Source organism: Aquarana catesbeiana, linkage group LG12 (genome assembly GCF_042186555.1).
Source record: "Aquarana catesbeiana isolate 2022-GZ linkage group LG12, ASM4218655v1, whole genome shotgun sequence".
Taxonomy (NCBI): domain Eukaryota; kingdom Metazoa; phylum Chordata; class Amphibia; order Anura; family Ranidae; genus Aquarana; species Aquarana catesbeiana.
In genome coordinates, this window is record NC_133335.1 from 203,002,675 (window position 1) to 203,027,222 (window position 24,548).

At 43.7% G+C, this 24,548-nt stretch overlaps 1 protein-coding gene across 2 annotated transcripts in view; it reads left to right on the forward strand.

Moving 5' to 3' along the window:
- DLGAP4 (DLG associated protein 4) overlaps positions 1-22,310 on the forward strand; it is a 309,694-nt gene extending 287,384 nt beyond the window's left edge. For both annotated transcript variants that reach the window (XM_073606515.1, XM_073606516.1), the window contains exons 11-12: positions 15,604-15,756; positions 19,562-22,310. In XM_073606515.1, the coding sequence (XP_073462616.1) occupies positions 15,604-15,756; positions 19,562-19,786 (378 nt within the window). In that variant the 3' untranslated portion in view covers positions 19,787-22,310. The remainder of the gene's footprint in view (positions 1-15,603; positions 15,757-19,561) is intronic.
- Positions 22,311-24,548: the final 2,238 nt, after the last annotated feature.

Consider the following 24,548-nt stretch of genomic DNA (forward strand, 5'->3'; position numbering starts at 1 on the left):
TAAGGAATAAACATCGACCAGGGTGCTTACACTGATCAGCTTTTATTTATGTAAAACTTTATCCCAATAGGGGAAAAAAAAAAATAGTTTGCTGTAACTTCTTATAACGTGATAGCTGAAGCTTAGCTTCAGTTTCTTAGTGTGTCTAAATCTGCTAGTTCATCTAACCCCCACCCCCACCCCGCCGCCAGATTTGCACTCTCTGGATTTAATAAATCCCCCCTCATGAATTCTAGTGAATGGGCGGTAGTGTATGTGATCCGTTTACCATGTTAAAGCAATACTCTTACTACAGAGAAATATGAACAGATATATTCTACCATCAGCCTCCACAGCAAAGTAAGAATGAATAAACTTAATTGGACAACTGAAACTCCCAGACTTGTAGCCTCCTTCTTCCTCCTGGCAATGGGACAGGAAGTGAAGGGGAAATCTCCCCAATGGGGACACACATGGCATAACCCTCCCTTTAGCTTAGTTCACAGGATGAGATTATCAGACGAATGATCGTCTGTTTTTTTTTTGGGGGGGGGGGGGGGTTAGCATGCTAGTCTCCATATCAAAAACAAATAGGTTACTAAAGTATGAAAATTCTCATAAGACAAAATAAAAATTTGGAAGTGATGTAATGTATTTGTATTGTATTAAAGTACAAAAACTTTACTGATTAAACTAAAATTGTACGATCTAGTATCATAAAATAAAAATTTTTGTGTTTGTCTCTTCGGAAAATATCGGACGAAAGATGCGTACGAACGATCAGATTCTCGCACGGTCGCGACGAAAGCTAAAATAGTATTCATTTAGTCGACTAAAATGTTTTAGTCGACAAAATTAACACTGCTGATAGGTGCCATGTTCTTTTGTCTGAGCCAGTCTATGATGAAAGGATTCTCCCCTCCTGCCATGTTCTTTTGTCTTAGCCAGTCTGTGATGAAAGGATTCTCCCCTCCCCACCACCACTTTTGCATATATTGAATTTGGAAGTGGTACTAGCGTATTTTATTTTTTTGGATAAAGATGTGGCAATATAGGAATTCTAAAACCTCCACCCCAGGAGCTCACGTTTTAAGGTTCATTGTATGCAGCACAATGGCTGTCGAGACCTGTGCTGATTGCACGGGTCATGTACAGTGCACAGGAGTAGAGGAGCTCGTGTTTTTCTGCTTTAATAGCCTGTCATGGTGAATACTTCCATTCCTCACAAATGCATCCACGTGACCTTCCAATGTATTTATGTACAAGCTTCTAATCCCCTCGGAGCACATTTTTCTATTACAAGCTTCCATTTCCAGGGGGGAAGAAGAGTTTTACAAGCAATCATTCCTAAAACACATTTTTCTTTCTAATTGGTTGCTTTTGTTGCCGTGTAATGAAGTATGACAAGTATGCAGTCCACTAGGCCATCTGTCACCAACGTCCTACAGAAGGAATTCCTCAACTACATGCCGGTAACCTGTCATAAACCGGGACCATGCATGTGATGAAAACAGGCAATTGGCGTAAGTTACCTTCTGAAAAATGCTAGAAGTCTCTGAGCACAACTTTGCAAATTTACGCACATTGTCCGACATACAATACATGACAAGAGGATTACAATTATTATTTTTATGGGGTCCATCAGACCTGTGTGTTCCTCTTACATGCATCTTGGAAAAAAGTACAGGTGTGTGTTTTTTTGTTTTTTTTTGTTTTGTTTTGTTTTTTGTTTTTAATGGCCATGTGCATTTTTGGCCCCATAGACTTCAGTGGGAGGGCTTAAAACCACAGGAAAATGTTATTGCGTGAAATGCTTGAAAACACACAGGTGAGAACCTAACCTAAGTCAGATTTGGCTCTGACCTTTTGCAACCCAGTCCTTTCCTTAGGAATTTCTTAAATTTGCAGTGGGCGGGGGGGTTTGGGTGGTAAAAACATGCGTCCTGCTCACCAACCATTCCCCCACGTGTGGGAGCCGTGGCCGTAGCAGGAATTAAACTCTGACGCGTTCGAGTGAATGGTGCTGCGTAATGCACACAATTGCGGTGCAGTGCTGTAGCATTTAGGGGGTTAAAATAGGTGGTGGGGAGGCGACCTTCCACCTGTCAAATGTCTCTGGAATGTGATCTGAGAGCGGATCGCTTTTCAGAGGCAGTCTTTGCCGCATTTGTAAATGAGCCCTTAAAATGGGAGCCTGGACAAATCGTTTTTAGATTTAGTGGAGAATTAGAACCCATGTTGGGCTTTTACTGCTCTGTGGATCTGTTACGCAAGCCATAGATTATACAATTTTCTTTTCTTCTGCCACAGGGGAAGAAAAGAAAATTGATCGATTCATTAACTCAGTCAATGTTTATGGGGGAATCCCCCCCGCAGAACTTTTGAGCCATCCCTGTCGACAGAACACAATGATCACTGATGGCCGCCTGCAGTGATCGCATGCGAAATATCCAACAGACTGGTTGTACTGAAGTGGATCTTCAGTCTGCCCATAGATGGATCAAATCTCGGCCTGTCAGTTGGGACCGGCTGAGATCCAATCCGTCTATGGCCGGGTTTAGAGAGCTTTCCACTCTGCTGCTGACACGGTGACCACAGTTTTAGTAGACAGGAAGTAAGGGAACATATGTACCAGGAATACAGACAGCTACTGTGTCTTGAAAAAGTATTCATACACCTTGAAATTTTCCACATTTTGTCATGTTGCAGCCAAAAACGCAAATGTATTTTATTGGGATTTTATGTGATAGACCAACACAGTGGCACAAAATTGTGAAGTGGAAGTTAAATGGTTTTACATTTTTTTTTTTTAAAAGTAAAATATCTCAAAAGTGTTGTGTACATTTGTATAGCGCCCCCCGGAGTCAATACTTTGTAGAACCTCCTTTCACTGCAATTACAGCTGCAAGTCTTTTTGGGGATGTCTCTACCAGCTTTGCACATCTAGAGAGTGACATTTTTGCCCATTCTTCTTTGCAAAATAGCTCAAGCTCTGTCAGATTGGATGGAGAGCGTCTGTCTGTGAACAGCAATTTCCAAGTCTTGCCACAGATTCTCAATTGGATTTAGGTCTGGACTTTGACTGAGCCATTCTTATACATGAATATGCTTTGATCTAAACCATTCCATTGTAGCTCTGGCTGTATGTTTAGGGTCGATGTCCTGCTGGAAGGTGAACCTCCGCCCCAGTCTCAAGTCTTTTGCAGACTCTAACAGGTTTTCTTCTAAGATTGCCCTGTAATTGGCTCCATCCATCTTCCCATCAATTCTGATCAGCTTCCCTGTCTCTGCTGAAGAAAAACATCCCCACAATATGATGGTGCCACCACCATGTTTCACGGTGGGGATGGTGTGTTCAGGGTGATTTGCAGTGTTAGTTTTCTGCCACACATAGAGTTTTGCTTTTAGGCCACAATGTTCAATTTTGGTCTCATCTGACCAGAGCACCTTCTTCCACATGTTTGCTGTGTCCTCCACATGGCTTCTCGCAAACTGCAAACGGGACTTCTTATGGCTTTCTTTCAACAATGGCTTTCTTCTTGCCACTCTTCCACAAAGGCCAGATTTGTGGAGTGCGTGACTAATATTTGTCCTGTGGACAGATTCTCCCACCTGATCTGTAGATCTCGAAGTTCCTCCAGAGTTACCATGGGCTTCTCTGCTTCTCTGATTAATGCTCTCCTTGCCCGGCCGGTCAGTTTAGGTGGATGGCCATGTCTTGGTAGGTTTTCAGTTGTGCCATACTCTTTCCATTTTCCGATGATGGATTGAACAGAGCTCTGTGAGATGTTCAAAGCTTGGGATATTTTTTTTTATAACCTAAACCTGCTTTAAACTTCTCCACAACGTTATCCCTGACCTGTCTGGTGTGTTCCTTGGCCTTCATGATGCTGTTTGTTCACTAAGGTTCTCTAACAAACCTCAGAGGGCTTTACAGAACAGCTGTATTTATACTGAGATTAAATTACACACAGAGGGACTCTATTTACTAATTGGGTGACTTCTGAAGGCAATTGGTTCCACTAGAATTTAGTTAGGGGTATCAGAGTAAAGGGGGCTGAATACAAATGCACACCACACTTTTTCACATTTTCCTTCCACTTCACAATTATGTGCCACTTTGTGTTGGTCTATCACATAAAATTCCAATAAAATACATTTACATTTTTGGTTGTAACATGACAAAAATGTGGAAAATTTCAAGGGGTATGAATACTTTTTCAAGGAACTGTATAAAAACTTCAGGAAAAGGCAGGGGTAGCGCTGGAAGAGTGGGACTGTCCAATTGCAAAAGGAGTATTCGGCCAGGGTATCTGGATTTTAGGCTGACCGCTTCTCTATACCAAAGGATTTCCACAGTTTCCTTGGTTTGTAAATGAGAGGGTTTAAGTTTGAATTGCAAAAATGAAACTTTATTGTCCAGATATAGATTTATTCCAAAATGAAATGAGACTTTATCTCAAAGCCAACATGTTTCGGAGGCCAGAGAACATCCTTCATCAGGGCTTGGGAGTAGTGCCATCTAGTGGCCGTAATGCATTTATTTTTTTTCTTCTCTGATTCATTCTATCTGCATTAGTAACATTCCAACTGGAAAGAAAATAAATAAAAGGCAACTCTCTTGCCTGTAGTAAATCAACCTTAAAGTGCATCTAAACCCAAGAACAAAAATTGATAGTAGTGCAGCTGACTGGTCCTTAGATGTGATGGCTGCATTCGTTTTCTTTTTCACTCTTTTATTTCCCATTATTTTACCCTGGTAATCTTGCCATTAATACTCACTTCAGTACAACCGTACTGGGCAACATTGTCACCCCAGGACAGGGTGGTGTGTTAGGGACTACATTACCCAATGGTAAGATTACATAACACCTCCCTCTCTTCTCCAGTACAGGGGGAGGCGTTTTGTAGTTCATAGAGATAGAAGGGAACAATTCTAGCTGATAACAGTCCAGATTGTAAGCTGTAACAAGCAGGGCTCTTTGGTTCCTATTATATAGAATGGTACTGTCCCCCTCTATTTTGTAAAGCACTGTCCAAACAGTTGGCCCTCTAAATCTTGTATAATAATAGAATACATAAGGTTTCATTGAGGCAAGGTTCACACTGCCGCAACCTGTAAGTCGTGCGACTTTGCCAGGAGACTTTGGCGTGACTTTGAAGCAACTTCAGGGAATGCCTGTGTAATCTTCCTGTAATGTTAGGTCCAAATCACATCAATTAAGAATAGTCTATGGGCACAAGATGGATAGAAGTTGACCTTGAAGTAGTACAGGAACCTTTTCTATAGTCGGAGCGACTTCAGTAGTGCTAATTAAAGCGGGGTTCCACCCAAAAATGGAGATGACCCCCTGACATGCCACATTTGGCATGTCTTTTTTTTGGGGGGGGGGGGGGGATACCCTCTTTTTAGAGGCTCCCACTTCCTCCCGGTGCACCGCGGCACCAGAAGGGAGATCACCTCTCCTCCCTCTCGGCAATCCTCTGGGACGTCACAGGTCCCAGATGATTGCCCAGCCAGTCACGGTGCGTGGCTCGCACATGCACAGTAGATGCCCCGCTGTGAAGCCACAGCCGGGTGCCCACAGTTATGTTGCCGGCTCCGCAGAGGGGGGGGGGGGGGACAGGGCTTCGTTCCCCCGCATCGCTGGACCCTGGGACAAGCAAGTGTCCGATTATTAAAAGTCAGCAGCTGCAGTATTTGTAGCTGCAGACTTTTATTTATTTTTTTTTTTTAAGCAATACTCCGCTTTAAGACAGCCCTCATTGACCAACATGGGATTTCACATGTCACATGTCACTCGACTCACAAGTCGAATCCCAAGTCACAGCAGTGTGAACCGAGCCGGAAGGAACAAGTTTTTCATAATTGGCAAGAAAGAGACTTTTTGACATATAAATAAAATAATTCTGTATATTTCATACTGCTGTAATGCCCCCAACTGATTCACGTGAAATGTCAAATTTTAATAATGGGCCTGCTTTAAGTCCTCTTGCTCCCTCTACTGGCCGATTTTGTGTCATTACACCGAACATATTTGATGGTTCCCAGAAGTATAGTGACCGCGGATACTGAAGCATCTTTGGCCCAGTTCAGTCCTTTTTTCTGATGGCAAGCTTGGTGGTATAAAATCTAAATGCAGTGCATATATATCACTAGACGTTTACACTTTACTGCTATGCTAATGTGTTCACAGTTCTGTACAGGATCCTTTTTTAAGACCTCATCAGCAAGACGTAACGCAAGGTGTGGTTTTACATATACAGTATAAAAAAATTTAAAAAATCAGGAAACAAAGTAACTGAAGCCTCTTTTATGGGTGGCCGTAACCTGGCTGTTCAGGTAAAGAGCGCCCCACCATTCAAGAACAGCTGCGTACACCATCATCCTGAACACGCCACAATAATTACATTGATTTACCGTTTTCATTGCTCCAACCATCACATACAGTAAAATCACAAAAGCACAATGCTTGAAATCTTTTCATTACCGGCCTTTTCTTTTTTTTTTTTCACACAATCAATAATGGATTTTTCAATTCACTAAAGATATTACTGCTCGGATCAGTTGAATTTAACACATGGCGGCTATTTCATCCAAATTTGATTCGCAAAGATTTTCAGATGGGTAGAATACGGCTAACTATACGATGGAGATAACACCGAGGGGAGTGGGATAAAGAGCTGTGTGCTGTGGTGATAAAAGAACACTTTGTCAAAATGATTTAATTGTTGAAAGACTAATTTCTTCAACAGTATTTAATTAAAGAAAAAAAATAGCATTTACCAACACTTTATTTTTATTTTTTTAAATAGCCATGTTATACTTACTTGCTTTTGTGCAAAAGTTTTGCACATAGCAGCCCCAATCCTCCTCTTCTTGGGTCTTCCGTCTGCACTTTTGACACCTCCCAAGCCTCCCCCCCCCACCCCCACCCCCACCCCCGCCCCCGCAGAGTGCTACCATAGAAAGTTGCCATTACACTACAATATGTGTGTGGTCAGATATTGATCAGTCATTTGATTGACCAATCAATCACTTATACAGCACTTGCCTCCTGTCCTCTTCCCCAATCCCCATATTATTAATACCATAGAAAGTTGCTTGCTATGGGGGCCCTTGTGCGTGCTCGCTCCCGAGCCATGCTCTGTGTATGGGCTGTGCTTGATGGCAGCAGGCGCCAATGCTCCCGCTGCTATCTCTGAGCCAATGAGGAGGGAGAGAGCTAAAAGAGCCTTTTGTGAACAGTGCTGGATTGAGATCGGTCTCAGGTAAGTATAAGGGGGTGCTGGGGGGGGGGTGGAGAGTTCTTAATGCAAAGAATGTGCTAGAAGTATGAAGAGTAATACTTTATTTTGTGGTATCTCCAGGCTGTGTCGAGCCCTTGCTGTCCTCACATATGATCCAGGGTTGCTGGTCCTGCATTGTGTGTGATGATGTAAGAAAGCGCATGACCAGCAGAGCAAAAAGGGAAGCGACTTTGGGGACCAGTCTTGCAGCATGGGGGGAAGTCTGCGGGTGCTGGGAATTGAGAATAAAGTAAAGTTGCTCATTTTATGGGTTGCTTTCTGTTTCGTTCATCCGACCGACTGAACAAAAAAAAAAAATTATCCAATTTCCCCCATCCACACATTCGGTGTCTTTGTATTCGGACAGCGGGTAGATTTCCCTCCCCTCAATGTCAGAATACACTGATCAGTGCTGAAGCCTGTTGACACGGAAAATGGCCATACATGGAAGACGTTTGACTGGTTCCTGCTGAACTGGCTGAATTTTGATCCATGTATGGCCAGCTTAAAGTGGTATTAAAACCAAAAATGTAATATATTGCAGCTCCACCTCCTGTATTAGAGTGCATCCACTCTGGATGAAGGAGCACAGAGGGCACCTTTTTTGGAAAGCAGCATTGTCAGTCTGGGGGGAGGAGAGTGTTTAGTGTATTTTAAGGCCTGATTCACACCTATGCATTTTTATGCGTTTTCAGTTTTGCAGAAACACACTACAGTCCATTAAACCACTTAAGGACCGAGCCTATTATTGAGATTTGTTGTTTACAAGTTAAAACCTGTTTTGTTTTGTTTTTTTGCTAGAAAATTACTTAGAGCCCCCAAACATACATTTTTTTTCTAACACCCTAGAGAATAAAATGGCGTTGCAATACTTTCTGTCAAACCGTATTTGCGCAGCGGTCTTACAAGCACACTTTTTTTGGGTGAAAAATACACTTTTTTTAATACAAAAATAAGACAACAGTAAAGTTAGCCCAATTTTTTTTTTATATTGTGGAAGATAATGTTACGCCGAGTAAATTGATACTCAACATGTCATGCTTCAAAATTGCGCCCGCTCGTGGAATGGCAGCAGACTTTTACTGTTAAAAAATCTCCATAGGCGACGTTTAAACATTTTTTACAGGTTGCATGTTTTGAGTTACAGAAGAGGTCTAGGGCCAGAATTATTGCCCTCGCTCTAAGGACCTCTTAGGCTCTGTTTCCACTAGTGCGACTTTTCATGCGACTTGGGACTGAAAAGTCGCATGACAAATTGTTTCCCATGATTTCCAATGAGTACCGTTCATATCTGTGCGACTTCAAGTCGCAGCGACTTCAAAGTAGTCCCTGCACTACTTTGGTCCCACTTTGATGCGACTTGAGGTCCATAGATACAGGCATTGCTTCAAATCGCGGTAAAATCGCGGTAAAAAATCGCGGCAAAATCGCGCGACTTTGGGGACGCAATAGTGGAAACCTAGCCTTAAATATGAGATCTGGGGTCAAAAAGGCCTCAGATCTGATATTTACACTAAAATGCAATTAAAATAAAAAAACTGTCATTTAAAAAAATAATTAAAACAAAATGGCCCTTTAAGAGCTATTGGCGGAAGTGACGTTTTGACGCTTCAGCCCTGCAATGTTATGGAGACGGGTGGAGGCCATCTTCCCCTCACTCGTCTCCATGTCACACAATTGGAAACATCCAATCTCCTCAGCCGCTGCCGACGGCTCCAGTAAGCGGTGGAGGGCACCGGAGCGCAGAGGGGGGGCCCTCTCCCGCCGCCGATAAAAGTGATCTTGCGGCAAATCCGCTGCAGAGACCACTCTTATCAGAAAGCGGACCGCCGGCCGAAGAAGAGGATACCGGGGGTTATGGCAGCTAGCTGCTCCCATAACAATGATATTCCTCTTCAAACTTAGGACGTATATCGGCGTGCGGCGGTCCGTAAGTGGGTAACATGGTTTCCTATGGATGTAGTTCACATCTGTGCATTTTATGGACAGGGTCATGGACTTTTTTCTGGTTTTTGGTTCCATAGACTTCAGTGGATGAAAAGCGTGTATTGAAATATGCAAAATTCACCTGGAATATGCAAATTGCAACCTGCATAGGTATGAATCAGACTTCAATCTGATAGTACTCTAACAAAGTGAAGCCAAATTCCAGCTAATTACAGTTACAGCAAACTTTTTTTTAATGTAAATAAAGCTGATCATTTTAAGCACCCCGGTCAGTTTTAAAGGGTTTGTCACAACCCTGTATCTGGAACTGATCTGGAAGAGAGCTTGTTCTTTTGAAAAACATACTTTCTGGCTAGATCACCATATGAAAATAGAAGAAAGAAAGCCTAAAAAAGAAAACAAATGCAGCCATCACATCTAATGATTAGTAAGCTGCAATATAATAAATGTTTTTGCTTTTGGGTTTATTACCCCTTTAAGTGTCTGCTCCCAACTGGTTTTCCTCTTCCCCCAGGCTAAATGAGCGTTTAAATGTATTTATAACGTATTATGCAGGATATTCTACTCCAGAGAACAAGTCCTTTGTATCGCTCATCCTGGCTTATACTGAAAGTCTTACATAGTTACATAGTAGGTGAGGTTGAGAAAAGACACAAGTCCATCAAGTCCAACCTATGTGTGTGATTATATGTCAGTATTACATTGTATATCCCTGTATGTTGTGGTCGTTCAGTTGCTTATCTAATAGTTTTTTAAAACTATCGATGCTCCCCGCTGAGACCACCGCCTGTGGAAGGGAATTCCACATCCTTGCCGATCTTATGCCCCGTACACACGGTCGGATTATCCAACGGAAAATGTGCGATCGCAGCGTGTTGTCGGAAATTCCGACTGTGTGTGGGCTCCATCGGACTTTTTCCATCGGATTTTCCGACACACAAAGTTGGAGAGCAGGCTATAAAATTTTACGACAACAAAATCCGTTGTCGGAATTTCCGATCGTGTGTACACAAATCTGACGCACAAAGTGCCATGCATGCTCAGAATAAATAAAGAGATGAAAGCTATTGGCTACTGCCCCGTTTATAGTCCCGACGTACGTGTTTTACATCACCGCGTTCAGAATGATCAGATTTTCCGACAACTTTGTGTGACCGTGTGTATGCAAGACAAGTTTCAGCCAACATCCGTCGGAAAAAATCCTAGGATTTTGTTGTCGGAATGTCCGATCAATGTCCGACCGTGTGTACGGGGCATTACAGTAAAGAACCCTCTATGTAGTTTAAGGTTAAACCTCTTTGATTCTAATTTAAATAAGTGGCCACGTGTCTTATTAAACTCCCTTTCGTGAAAAAGTTTTATCCCTATTGTGGGGTCCTCAGTACGGTATTTGTAAATTGAAATCATATCCCCTCTCAAGCATCTCTTCTCCAGAGAGAATAAGTTCAGTGCTCGCAACGTTTCCTCAGAACTAAGATCCTCCAGACCCTTTATTAGCTTTGTTGCCCTTCTTTGTACTCGCTCCATTTCCAGTACATCCTTCCTGAGGACTGGTGCCCAGCAACTGGACAGCATACTCCAGGTGCGGCTGGACCAGAGTCTTGTAGAGCGGGAGAATTATCGTTTTTATCTCTGGAATTAATCCCCTTTTTAATGCCAATATTCTGTTTGCTTTGTTAGCAGCAGCTTGGCATTGCATGCCATTGCTGAGCCTATCATCTACTAGGACCACCAGGTCCTTTTCCATCCTAGATTCCCCCAGAGGTTCTCCCCCCAGTGTATAGATTGCATTCAGATTTTTGCCACCCGAATGCATTATTTTTCTACATTAAACTTCATTTGCCATGTAGTTCCCCACCCCATTAATCTTATGTGTGTCCTGGGAGGAATGATAGGAAATCCCTGGAGGCAGATAATAAAGGTGATATATACTGTAGCTGTACTGTAGACCTTCTGCATGAAGATGTCTTTAGCTTCAGAGTGGCAGGAGGAGGAGGAGGAGGTGATACACGGGGGGGGGGATATGGAACCGGCAGGACATTTTGAGGACATTTAAAACCCACGGCACATTCATCCTCATGAGACGCTGGCTAAAGGAGTGTGCAGCTGATGTCACTTGGCTTGTGGGGATGTACTTGTTGGAACATGCCTAAGATGTTATTTTGGGATTTATGTCTTGATACTGGAAAGGAAAGCACCAAATAAAATCAGATGTAGAAAAAACAAAGGTCAGAAAGTGTTTGGGTAATAGCAAGCAAGTGGAGCCTTTACTTTATGCGTACCTAACCCCAACATCTCAAATATTGCAGCTTAACAGCCTTTATGCCGTGTACACACGGACGGACTTTTCAGCATCAAAGGTCCGACAGTCTTTCCGACGGACTTCAACGGACTTTTGAACGAACGGACTTGCCTACACACGATCACACCAAAGTCCGAGGGATTCGTACGTGATGACGTACGACCGGACTAAAATAAGGAAGTTGATAGCCGGTAGCCAATAGCTCCCCTAGCGTCGGTTTTCGTCCGTCGGACTAGCATACAGACGAGCTGACTTTTCGACTGGACTCGAGTCCGTCGGAAAGATTTGAAACATGTTCCAAATCTAAAGTCGGTCTGATTTTTGACCGAAAAAGTCCTATGCAGGTCCGATGAGGCCCATACATTCGTCCCGTCCGGTCGAAAAGTCCGCCCGTGTGTACTCGGCATTAGAAGTGGTGGCTGGGTTAGTTTTCTTTACTCAGACTTTTCTACTCTTTATTTTCACCTGATAATCCTGCCAAGTAGCGCCCTCCTGTCCGAGGATGACAGCGCTCACTCATCTTGCTGTTTCTATTAGGGATGGACCGATATCGGTTTTCGGTGCTGATACAATACCGTTATTTCGGCAACCTCTCGGGCCGAAAGCCGATATTGTCTGCTGATATTCTGTACATTTAAAAAAAAAATTACACCCTTTTGTTTTTTTATCACTGTTATTGCTGTCACAAGTAATGTAAATATCCCCTGTGACAGTAATAGGCATGTTACAGGTACTCTTTATGGAGAGATCGGGGGTCTATAAGACCCCAAACCCCTCCTCTGCACTTGAAAGTATTCAAAACGTCAAGATCAGCGAGTTGAGTTTTTTATTTTTTAAAACTGGCTCCTTTTAAGATGCCAGTAATCCGGGATGTGATGTCATGACATCGCTTCAGAGTTAATGAAAGGGGGGAGTTTGGGACTTTAAATGAGGCACAATAAATGTACCTCCATCCCTGATTCAGGTAAATGAGAAAAGAATGTTCAGGGTTACTAGATCCGAGACCCGAATGAAGCATCGGCTTTGTTCGGGTCTTCGGCCAGCCGGGGGATGTGCTGGCTGGTTGTTTGTGCCTCCCGGTGGGACGGGAGAGCCCGGGCGAGCAGCGGAAGGCGGCGGGAGGAGGGATGTCCCCTCCCATTGTTTGTAATAACAGCCGAGCGGCTGCTGAGCCGCATCAGTTGTTATTACAATAAAGCCGACTGTCCTCTCTAAAGAACGGTACTGGGGTGATGCCTGCAGCTGAAGGCATCACCCCGGTAAAACCTCTTGAAGCAATATCAGTCTAGTTTGCGACCTATACAGATTTTTCAGAAAATGCTGATAGCCTGCAATAATCGGTCGATCCCTAGTGTCTATGGAGGAGCAACATTGTCACTGTAGGCCACGGGTCTCCAAACTATGGCCTGTCAGTTGTTCAGGAACTACAACTCCCATCATCCCTAGTCATGTCGATAAATGTTAGCTTTACAATGCCTCGTGGAACGTGTAGTTTTGCAACAGCTGGAGGGCCGTTTTTTGATGATCCCTGCCGTAGGCCATGGGTGCTCAATCTGTGGCCCTCCAGCTGTTGCGGAACTACAAATCCCATGAGGCATTGCAAGGCTAACCGTTACAGGCATGACTTCCAAAGGCAGAGGTATGATGGGACTTGTAGTTCCGCAACAGCTAGAGGGTCACAGGTTGAGCACCCATGCTGTAGGCCAGGGGTAGGCAACCTCTGCCCTCCAGCTGTGGTCAAACTACAAATCCCATCATACCTCTGCCTCTAGAAGTCATGCCTGTGATTGTCGGGGTCTTGCAATGTCTCACCGGACTTGTAGTTTCAAAACAACTAGAGGGCCAAGGTTGCCTACCTCTGCCGTAGGCTGTTCCACTTATTTGGACTACAAACCCCTCACCTCATCACTGTTACATAGGGGAGAGGTGTTTGGTAGTTCACAGGAGATGACCATGCTATCTCAGAATCAACAGCACCTAGAAATACGGGACAAAGTGCTACATGTTTGTTGCCTGGGGGGGGTTAGAAGCAATTAAAGTGATTCTAAAGGCATACATTTTATTTAAAATACCAAACATGTAATGCTTACCTGCTCTGTGTAATGGTTTTGCACAGAGCTTCCCTGGTTCCTCGCCGTTGCTCCTGGCTACTCCCTCCTTCTGAGTGCCTCCAGAGCAAACAGCTTGCTCTGGGAGCACTCATGCTTGCACACTCCCGAGTCAGCTCTGTGTGTCTATTGACACACAGAGTGCCGCTCAGCCATGCCCCCGCTCTCTTCTTACTGGCTGTGATTTGACAGCAGTAGGAGCCAATGGCTCCTGCATCTCTGTCCAGTGAGGAGAGATGCAGACGCTGCTCCTGTGCACATTGCTGGATCGAGATCGGGCTCAGGTTAGTATGTTTAGGGGGGTTGGGAGGGCGCTGCATGCAGAAGGTTTTTTTTAACCTTAATGTTCAGAATGCATTAAGGTAAAAAACAAAACCTTGTACCTTTTAGAACCACGTTAATTGCTTTTGTAATATTGACTTACTGAAAGTCAGCACACACACACTCCCACATTACACAAAGCTGTACTAGAGACTCAACGACTTGTCACTTTATCACATTGTGGGGTTCATTCATTTGCTCTGACAAAGAAATTTGGCTCTTACACTTTCACATGCGGGCCCTTCAGGACACCTATAACAGGAGGGGTGCGGGCACCCTTTGGTAGCTGTTCTGAAAGTTTTGGTTTAACCCCTTCCCGCCGACCGAACGCACATATGCGTCCTCGGCTTTCCGGGGTTATACCGGGATGATGCCCACAGCTGCAGGCATCATCCCGGTACCGTTGTTTTCAGCGGGCGATCGGCTACCCGAATATAACAACCGATGCGGCTAAAAGCCGCTCGGCTGTTATACCGGAGGAGCGGGAGGGGACATCCCCCCCCTCCCGCCGCCTCCCGCCGCTGTTACCGGGCCTCCCGTGCGTTCGGGAGGCCCGGTGTCCATTCGGGAATCTCCGGCGGCTGGGGGCGGGCTGGAACGAAGCTGTGAGCGGCTTCGTTCCAGCCTTCTAATTGTAAACGCGGAAGCGACGTCATGACGTCACTTCCCGTTTACTCGGCTGCCAATGGCGCCGAATTTAAAAAAGTACACAGTATTCAGAATCGCCGTTTTCGGCGATCTGAATACTTTGAAGTGTAAAGGAGGGATGGGGGGTCTTTTAGACCCCCCATCCCTCCATAAAGAGTACCTGTCACCACATATTACTGTCACAAGGGATGTTTACATTGCTTGTGACAGCAATAAAAGTAAAAAAAAAAAAAAATTTTTAAACACAATTTATAAAAGTACAAAAATAAATAAAATAAATAAAAAAAAAAAAAAAATTTTTAAAGCGCCCCCGTCCCCGCGAGCTCGCGCAGTGAAGAAAACGCATACGGAAGTCGCGCCCGCATATGTAAACGGTGTTCAAACCACACATGTGAGGTATTGCCGCGATCGTCAGAGCGAGAGCAATAATTCTAGCCCTAGACCTCCTCTGTAGCTCAAACCTGGTAACCGTAAAAATTTTTTAAAGCGTCGCCTATGGAAATTCATAGGTACCGTAGTTCGTCGCCATTCCACGAGTGCGTGCAATTATAAAGGGTGACATGTTTGGTATCTATTTACTCGGCGTAACATCATCTTTCACATTATACAAAAAAATTGGGGTAACTTTACTGTTTGGATTTTTTAAAATTCATGAAAGTGTCACTTTTCCAAAAATTTGCGTTTAAAACACCGCTGCACAAATACCGTGTGATAAAAAATATTGCAACAATCGCCATTTTATTCTTTAGACTCTCTTCTAAAAAAATATATATAATGTTTGGGGGTTCTAAGTAATTTTCTAGCAAAAAATACGGATTTTAACTTGTAAACACCAAATTTCAAAAATAGGCTTAGTCATGAAAGGGTTAAATTGCTTAATGTTAAACTTTCTCAATGCATTGGAAAACTGCTCTTCCCCTGGGGTCTGTGGGTAACTGTTCCCTATTCCATAAATCCGCTTCTCACAGACCGCAATGTTCACGGTTTTTCCTTTTTTCTTCCTTGTAGAACCCGAACTCCAACCCTCGCCCCTCAGCGCAGGACCTGGCCGGATTCTGGGACCTTCTGCAACTTTCTATAGAAGACATTAGCATGAAATTTGATGAACTCTTCCAGCTCAAGGCCAACGGCTGGGCATTGAGCGAAACTCCTGATAGAAATGTAAGTCCTAGTGTGCACTCATCTATTGTTGTGTTTTATATACAAAGCAGTTGTTAGGAATTGTAATCATAAAGAGGCTTAGGCTCCGTTCACATTGGGCGACTCCAAAGTTGTGACATTGGAGTGCAACTTTGGATGGGTGTGATTTGGATACAACCCTGGCTTTGAGCAGTGATAATAGATAACCGTTGCACAACTGTTGCATTGTATAACATTCCGGTACAACTTTCATGCAACTTTTGAGGGTTAACATTGAATTCTATGGCCCTCAAGTTGCATAAAAGTTCGCCCAAAGTAGTACATGAACTACTTTGAAGTTGCTGCAACTTTAAGTCGCACATATACTGTTGTGCTCATAAGTTTACATACCCTGGCAGAATTTATGATTTCTTGGCCATTTTTCAGAGAATATGAATGATAACACAAAAACATTTCTTTCACTCATGGTTAGTGTTTGGCTGAAACACAACACAAAATATGATCAAAAGTTTACATACCCTGGTAATTTTGGCCTGATAACATGCACACAAGTTGACACAAATGGGTTTGAATGGATATTAAAGGTAACCATCCTCACCTGTGATCTGTTTGCTTGTAATTTAGTGTGTGCATGTGTGTGTGTATAAAAGGTCAATGCGTTTCTGGACTCCTGACAGACCCTTGCATCTTTCATCCAGTGCTGCACTGACGTTTCTGGATTCTGAGTCATGGGGAAAGCAAAATAATTGTCAAAGGATCTGTGGGAAAAGGTAGTTGGCTGTATAAAACAGGAAAGGGATATAAAAAGATATCCAAGGAAAAACAGTAGTGTTCAAACTCTAATCAAGAAGTGAAAAATTAGGGGTTCTGTTGGTTCTGATGAAACCAAACCACGGCCAGGTAGACTAACTAAAATTTCAGCCAAAACTGCCAGGAAAATTGTTTGGATGCAAAGAAAACCCCACAAATAACTTCAGGTGAAATGCAGGATTTGCTGAAAACATGGTGGGGCTGTTTCAAGATGCACAATAAGGAGGCACTTGCAGAAAGATGGGCTGCATGGTCGAGTCGCCAGAAGAAAGCCATTACTACGCAAATGCCACCAAAGTATCCCACTTACAATATGCCAAACAGCACAGAGACAAGCCTCAAACCTTCTGGCACAAAGTCATTTGGAGTGATGAGACCAAAATTGAGCTTTTTGGCCACAACCATAAATGCTACATTTGGAGAGGAGTCAACAAGGCCTATGATGAAAGGTACACCATTCCTACTGTGAAACACGAAGGTGGATCACTGATGTTTAGGGGATGTGTGAGCTACAAAGGCATAGGAAATTTGGTCAAAACTGTTGGCAAGGTGAATGCAGGATGTTACCAAAAATACTGGAGGAACATTTGCATTCATCAGCCAGGAAGCTGCGTATGAGAAGTACTTGGACATTCCAACATGCCAGTGATCCAAAACACAAGGCCAAGTCAACCTGTCATTGGCTAGAGCAGAATAAAGTGAAGGTTCTGGAGTGGATATCTCAGTCTCCTGACCTCAATATCATTGAGCCACTCTGGGGAGATCTCAAAACATGCAGTTTATGCAAAACAGCCCGAGAATTTACAGGAACTGCAGGCTTTTTGCCAAGAGGAATGGTTTTACGAACTGAGAAGATAAAAAGCCTCATCCACAAATCCCACAAAAGACTTCAAGCTATTATTGATGTTAAAGGGGGCAATACACGGTATTAAGAACTGGGGTATGTAAACATTTGATCAGGATCATGGGTAGTTTCTGTTGTCATTATGATTTAAAAAGAGTAAACCCAGTTGATTAATAATAAATGGCTTCAGCCAAACACTAACCATGAGGGAAAGATGTTTTTGTGTTATTGATATTTTCTGAAAAATGGCGAAGAAATCATAAATTCTGCCAGGGTGTGTAAACATATGAGCACAACTGTATGAATGGTTATCATTGGAAAATAAGGGGAATGACTTGTCATGCGACTTTGATATCCAAACTAAGTTGCACAAGCGTGGATAGAGCCTAAATCATAGGTGCTCAACCTGTGGCCCTCCAGGTGTTGCAGAACTACAAGTCCCATGATGCATTGCAAGCCGCTGACCGTTACAAGCATGACTCCTAAGGCAGAGGCATAATAGGATTTGTAGTTCCGCAACAGTTGTTGGGCCACAGGTTGATGAGCACCCATGGCCTCAATGAAGACCTCCACCAAATATTACTAGCTTAATGTTTGAAGAAGGATGATGGTGCCCTGATATTAAGATTAAATGTGCTTCTAGCAGTGTACGTTCATCAATGTCTATTAGAATGAGATCTATGTCTCCAGGGTTGAGGGCTGAGGTTTTCTACATGTTACCTGGCTGTCATGCTTATCTTCTGGCTTCAATACTTTCTGAGCCTCTGATGCAAAATCGGTATATAGAACTGATTTTAGTTACCCGGTTTACAGTCAGCAGAAGAGCCAGGCAGCTAGTATTTTTAGGACAGCAGTGGTAGCTTAGGTATTACTTTCATGGCAAGTTGCCCTAAAATTAAAAATGTGTCTATTAAAAAATATATGTAGCTATTCCTGATCTTTCTATCTGAAAATGATAGTTGCCTGGCTATCATGCTGATCCAGTAGCTTCAGTTCTTTTGAGTTACTGACCAGGAGCAAGCATTGCATAGCAGAAGTTTTTTACTTTTTTTTTTTTTTTTTTCTGGCTTTTTAACTTTCAAGCTTGTTTTGGGTCTGTAGCTCAAAAAGGATTAAAGCCAGAGATAGGCGATTTGGTCTTTGTTTTCAGCATTTGCAGCTTTTGCATGTTTTCCCTCTGTACATGAAAATGGCATTTTGGTAAATAGGCAGCAGAAAGCTGCACTGTCCTGGCCTATTTTAAAAGAGAAGTATGGCCAAAGCTTGTTTGGTTGTACTTCTCATGTGGTTCATAGGAGTGCACTTACTTTTACAATATTGTGACCCACTGTCTGCTGATGTCAGAGTTGCTCCAGATGCTGAGGGGATCCCAACAATAATGTCAAGATCCCCCCCCCAGCCCAGATTCCTGACCGGCAGGAGGCTCAGCCTCTGTGTGCCACTGAGAGCCTGAGCTAGCCATTTCCACCCCCTCTCTTGCCCGGCATTCAGTGAGTGCTGGAGAGGCAGAACACGGAACTGGAGGTCTCTGCTCAGAGCGGACCCAAGAACTCAGCGATCAGCAGTCCTGTGATTGCTCAGTTCTTGGACTTAGAGGCGGCTCGGGATAGCTTCAGGATCAGACCGATGCTACAGCCATATATGTAAATATAGATTTTTTTTTTTTTCACTTCCCGAACTTCTCCTTTTAACCACTTGTACTAAAGTTGAAATTCCTTATGAGGTATACCTTTTTAAGTTCATCTTAACCAGTTGCCGCCTGCATAACACATATGGGCAGCAGCAACACAAGGGTGGGCTTTAACACCCAAACGCCGCAGATATGCGCAGCCGATATTTCTGTGCCGAGAGCTTCCAGCACAGCGACAGAGCTGTCAAAGGCACAAAACAATTTGTAGCCAACAGGACCGGCTCGTTATCATGTGACATCCAACCACAATGGTCACATGATCTCCAGTCCCTCTTCCCCTGTATACAGCCCCTAGTAAAAGGATGCCGGGGCTGGACAGGAAGGGGTTAAGCATTTAGTACTATTGCCATGGCTGCAAGGAAAAGCAGTTTGAAATTTTTTGGAAATTAAGACTGACTGTAGATTTGAATGTGTGTCTTCTAGTGTGTTTTCTTTGTATTATAATTTTTTTTTTACAAGTCTCTCATTTCTCTGTTGGACAGGAAGTAAAGAGGCCCCCTCCCCCTGTGCCAAAGAAGCCAGCCCGGCCCAAGCCCCCGCTGAGTCGCGACAAGACCCCAGGCGCCTCCAACAGTGACAAACAACGGCAAGAAGCTCGCAAAAGGCTGATGGCAGCCAAACGAGCAGCCTCGGTGCGCCAGAACTCGGCAACCGAGAGCGCGGACAGCATCGAGATCTATGTGCCAGAGGCACAGACGCGGCTCTGAGTGATGGAGCCTCCCGTGCCAACTATGGGAAACGGAGGGCATTGGCAGACGTAGACTTGCTGAGAGACTGAATTGGGAGACGAAGGGAGGAAGGCACAAGAGCACGTTCGGTCTAGGCTGCGTATCCTGGCAGTGGCGTACTTCTGCGAGGAGAGCGCCACGGAGAGCGTGCTGGGACTTTTCAACTAAATATTCTTAAAAACAAAGGAGCTTTTTTTTTTTTTTTTTTCATGTCTTTTGTGGGGAAGAGACTCAAAGTGGAAGATATTCAGAAGGGGGTATACCTGTTATGCAGCCCCCCCTCCCCCACTTTCCTCTCCTTGTATGGGCCGAGGCAATAAGGCGCCCCAAAATCTACACAATTGCACAAAGACTGCACCCTGGTTTTGGATGGTATGCCATCTTTGTATCACCCTCCCCTTTGTCTGTATAAGTAGCACCTATTGCAATAAGGAACAAACTCCACCCTTAGCATCCCTCTTCCTCCTTGAGCAGGAGCATGCAGATTTGTATGGTGGTTTTGATAAACACTCAGCTCATACAGACCCCAATTTGATGTGATGAGATAGAAACAGGAGCTTGCAATGCATTGTTCTGCACACAGCAGACGTAACATTTATTAATGCAGTGCTCTGCTCCCAGTAGAGGGCAGCAGTGAGCAGCTTTTGCACACTGGCAGGCTCTGCACTGCAATGTGTTGCTGAGATTACACTCCCCCCCTGTTATTTGTAATGCTGATTTAGGCACATATATGAAATGGAGGCAAGACTATTGTAGAATTTGTTTACCAGGTAGGCCAGCAACTGAATAATAAACAAAGCACACTGTACTATAGAATTAGAGATTATAGCCCATCATATTTCCCTTTCAACACATCAAGCTGTGCGCAAAGTCTTTTTTTTTTTTTTACAGACCGATGCAAATGTTTTAACAGCCCTGATCAAAGTGCATGTATTGTTGGTTTCCTTGGGGCCCATTCACATGGTATACATTGGGCGAATTTATCCAACTGAATCCCAATGCATAGACAAGGCAGTTTGCCTTCTGCCCTTTTATTTCATTTTATAGTGGTGTGCGCAAAAAAAAAGTAGGACATGTGGCATTTTACGCGAAGCAGCGTATTGCAATGCACTACACCATAGTGCAACACAACATGGTGCATTAAGATAAATGTGGTATTTAAATCGCATTAAAAAAAAAAAATGAAGGTAAAAAGTGTGATGCGTTTGCCTTGCCCCGCCCCTTCACAAATGACACCACATTATATAGAGTATGCTGCTGATGTGAATAGGCCCTAAGAGGAAGGACAACCTCTGCCAGGAACAGATAGAAACATTAGCTGATTTCATCGAAGTTCAATGCGTAGCTCCTAATTTTCTGAATGTAATGTGTTTTTTATTTACATTGCCTTAGCCGTAACAGTGGCGTAACCCATAGCACCCAATCAGAATCCTTAAAAAGCTCACCACACATATTACAATCAATGTTGTACGATCTCCTCCTTTTAGATTTACCCACCACTATGTAGTGCAAGGGCCTGCCTGATTAGATGCAGATTGATTAGATAATTTTAGGTAGGTCTTCATATTACCTAGTTTTGGTAAATCTTGGGGTCACCATACACATTACAATTGGACGAAACAATCAACTTTAGATTTGCCATAGTAATATAGGCACCTGACTATTCTATCCAATCAGTTTGTATCCAAACAAGCAGGCATTACATAAGATGGTGGATCTAAAAGGAGATTGTCCAATCGGATTGTAATGTGGGTTTGTGAGCTTAAGGCCCCTTTCATACGACTGTTCCGATCAGGTCCACCTGTCAGTTTTTCAGGCAGACCTGATCGGATTGTCCATTTATTTTTTATATACCGGCGGGTGTAAACGTACATGTCCTTTTGCGCCCGCTTACCTCTGATTTGATCTACCCTGTTTCCCTGAAAATAAGCCCTACCCTGAAAACAAGACCTACAAGGACTTTAACTAGGGCTTATTTGGGGGGTAGGGCTTATATTGCAGCCATCACTGACAATCATGCTAGGTCTTATTTTCAGGGAAAGAGTTTTTAGCAGACTACCAACGGAAGGGGGTCCATTCTCCTCCGTGGAGGCGGATCAGATCCGAAGGGCAGTCCTCTATAAACAAGCAGCAGTCCATAGAGCAGAACAGCTCAGTCTATGTCCACTCTGCAAAAACTGAGCAGACCCGGACCTGTCATCCGCCTGCTTTTCTCTGATCAGCAGAGTGGATCCCCTGCTGATTGGAACAGAGTCCGTCCCCTATGGAAGGGGCCTTCAGTCCCCCAAAACTATGTACAATGAGGACCTACCTAAACCATTCATTGCATTTGCATCCAATCAGGAAGGCCCTTGTAGTACATAGTGGAAGGTAGATCTAAAGGATGTTGTATAATGTAAGTTCAGCCTAAAGTTGATTGTGTAAACATGTTTTCAGAATGTAAAATGTGTGGTGAGCTTTATACGGGTTTGATGTCAGCAGAGTAAATTCTGATTGGTTTCTATGAGTTACTGCAAAGATCTCTTCATTGAATAAGGCTGAAAATGTGACAAATGTTCCGGCAGACTCTCGGTATTTAGTTTACCCAGTTTGCTAGAAATAAGGACCTGAGTACAGTCTTTCTTTTCTTGCTGTAGGATTTATTTTTCTGCCCTTCCTGGGCAAACCCACGTTAGTTCAAAAATGTTCTTAGGTCATTTTGCGTGTAATGTATGTGTGACATCTAAGGAGAAGGTACATTAAGCTACATGTATGTGGGCACATTTGCCCATGCAGCACGAACACTCTGTATTTATGGGCGCCCGGTATGGTCTGGGGATATGTACAGCCACCTATAGACCTGAATGGGTGAAGGTGGCTGTAGGCAGCCTTGTGCAGCTAAAATAAAGTAGTGCATGCGCACAGATCTGTGCCAAACATGGGGCGCGTGCGTTTGGGACATTACATCCATGCGCTTGCCCTACTTTATGCTATTAGCAGTACATAGCTGCCTTCACTTATAAATGTCTATGGACGGCTGTACACAGCTCCAGAACATCGCAGACACCAGAAATGCAAAGAGTGTTTATGCTGCACGGGCAATTGTGCCCATGTTCATGAAGCTGTAAATTATAGAGAAATGTGCAACACTTTTAAAGTGTAAATCCAAAGTGTATTGGGCTGTCAATAAATGGTGCCAGGCTTCACATCCCATCAAACATATTGTACACCTTCAGTAATCCATTTCTTATTGTAGTGGCCAATGCAAAGCCATGTTTTATCTGTGCTGCGCTTTGCTTTGGAGAGAACGTGTGTGTGTGTGTGATATTGGTACAGATCAGAGGTGACCTGGCCAATTCTGAGCCAGCCTGTCCTCTTATCTGTATACCTGGCTTTATTTGGCACTGCACCGTTGTCTGATGCTATTCAAGCCGGCCATAGACGGTTCGAATCTCGACCGGTTCAGCAGGGACCGGCTGACATTCGAACTAGGGTTGTACCGATACCACTTTTTTAAGACAAGTACCGATACTTTTTTTTTCAAGTATTCGCCATTACCGATACTTTTTTTTAATGTCATGTGACAGTGGCACTAATATGCGGCACTGATGAGGCGTGGCCTGTCAGTTTTTTTTTTTTTTACAATTCAATTAAAAAAATAAATTAAATATATTTATTTTTTTAATAATTTTTTTTTTTATAATGCTTTCTTTTTTTGGGGGGGAGGGGGGAGTGGACTGTCAGTGTTTTTTTTTTTTGTTTTGTTTTGTTTTTTTGTTTTTTTATTTTTTTTTTTTTTTTTTTTTTACAATTCTACTTTAAAATTATTTATTTATTACAATGATTCTTTTTTTTTTTTTTTTTAAATATTCAACCCTGTTGGGAGGGGCTTTGGTGAGATGTCAGGGGTCTAAACAGACCCCTGACATCTCCCCTTTCAGACAGTCCCTTTCTCAGAAGTCTCAGCTGCACTGAAAATGAATAGAGAGGAGACACAGTTTATGATGCTCGGTTATGAATGGACAGAGTCAGTGATCACCGAGTCTGTTTATTCAGAAAAAGATTGAGCCGGTAAATGACATATTTACCGTCTCCTTCCTCCACTCTTATCCTGAAAGATCTGGGACAGGGGGGGACTGGAGGAGCACACGGAGAAGCATGTGGGGGGGGGGGGGGGGGGGGGGTGTGCGAAGGAGCACAGAGGAGGACACAGAGGGGATCCGGAGGAAGATACAGGGGACACTCGGGAAGGATCGGTGCGGCGGTGGGGGAAGTTATAATCGTCAATCTCCCTGTGTGGCTCAATAAAGCAGCTGAAAGCCGCATAGGGGAGAGGAGGAGAAGCAGTTGTCATCTGCTTTATTGAAAGCCACACGGAGATCAGTGATTTATAACTTCCCCCCCGCCGCACCGATCCTCCCTGAGTGTATCGGACTAGGCATCGGGAGCATGTGCAGGAGTACAAGAACTCCTGCAAATGTTCAGTATCAGTACCGATACCAATACTAGTATTGGTGCAACCCTATCTCGAACCGTGTTTGGGCACGCTGATTGTACCCAAGCTGATTGATAGATTGATTAATCAACTTGGGTACAACCAGCCTGTCAGATTTTTCATGCGACTTACTGTCAGTGGCGCTGGCCGCTAGCAGTAATCACTGTGTGTTGTCCTGGCAGGGACGGATCTCCCTGCCCAGAAAGCACAATAGTGTCGCGGGAGGGATTTCCCCATCAACACTGACTGTGGCCCAGAGTTGCAGGA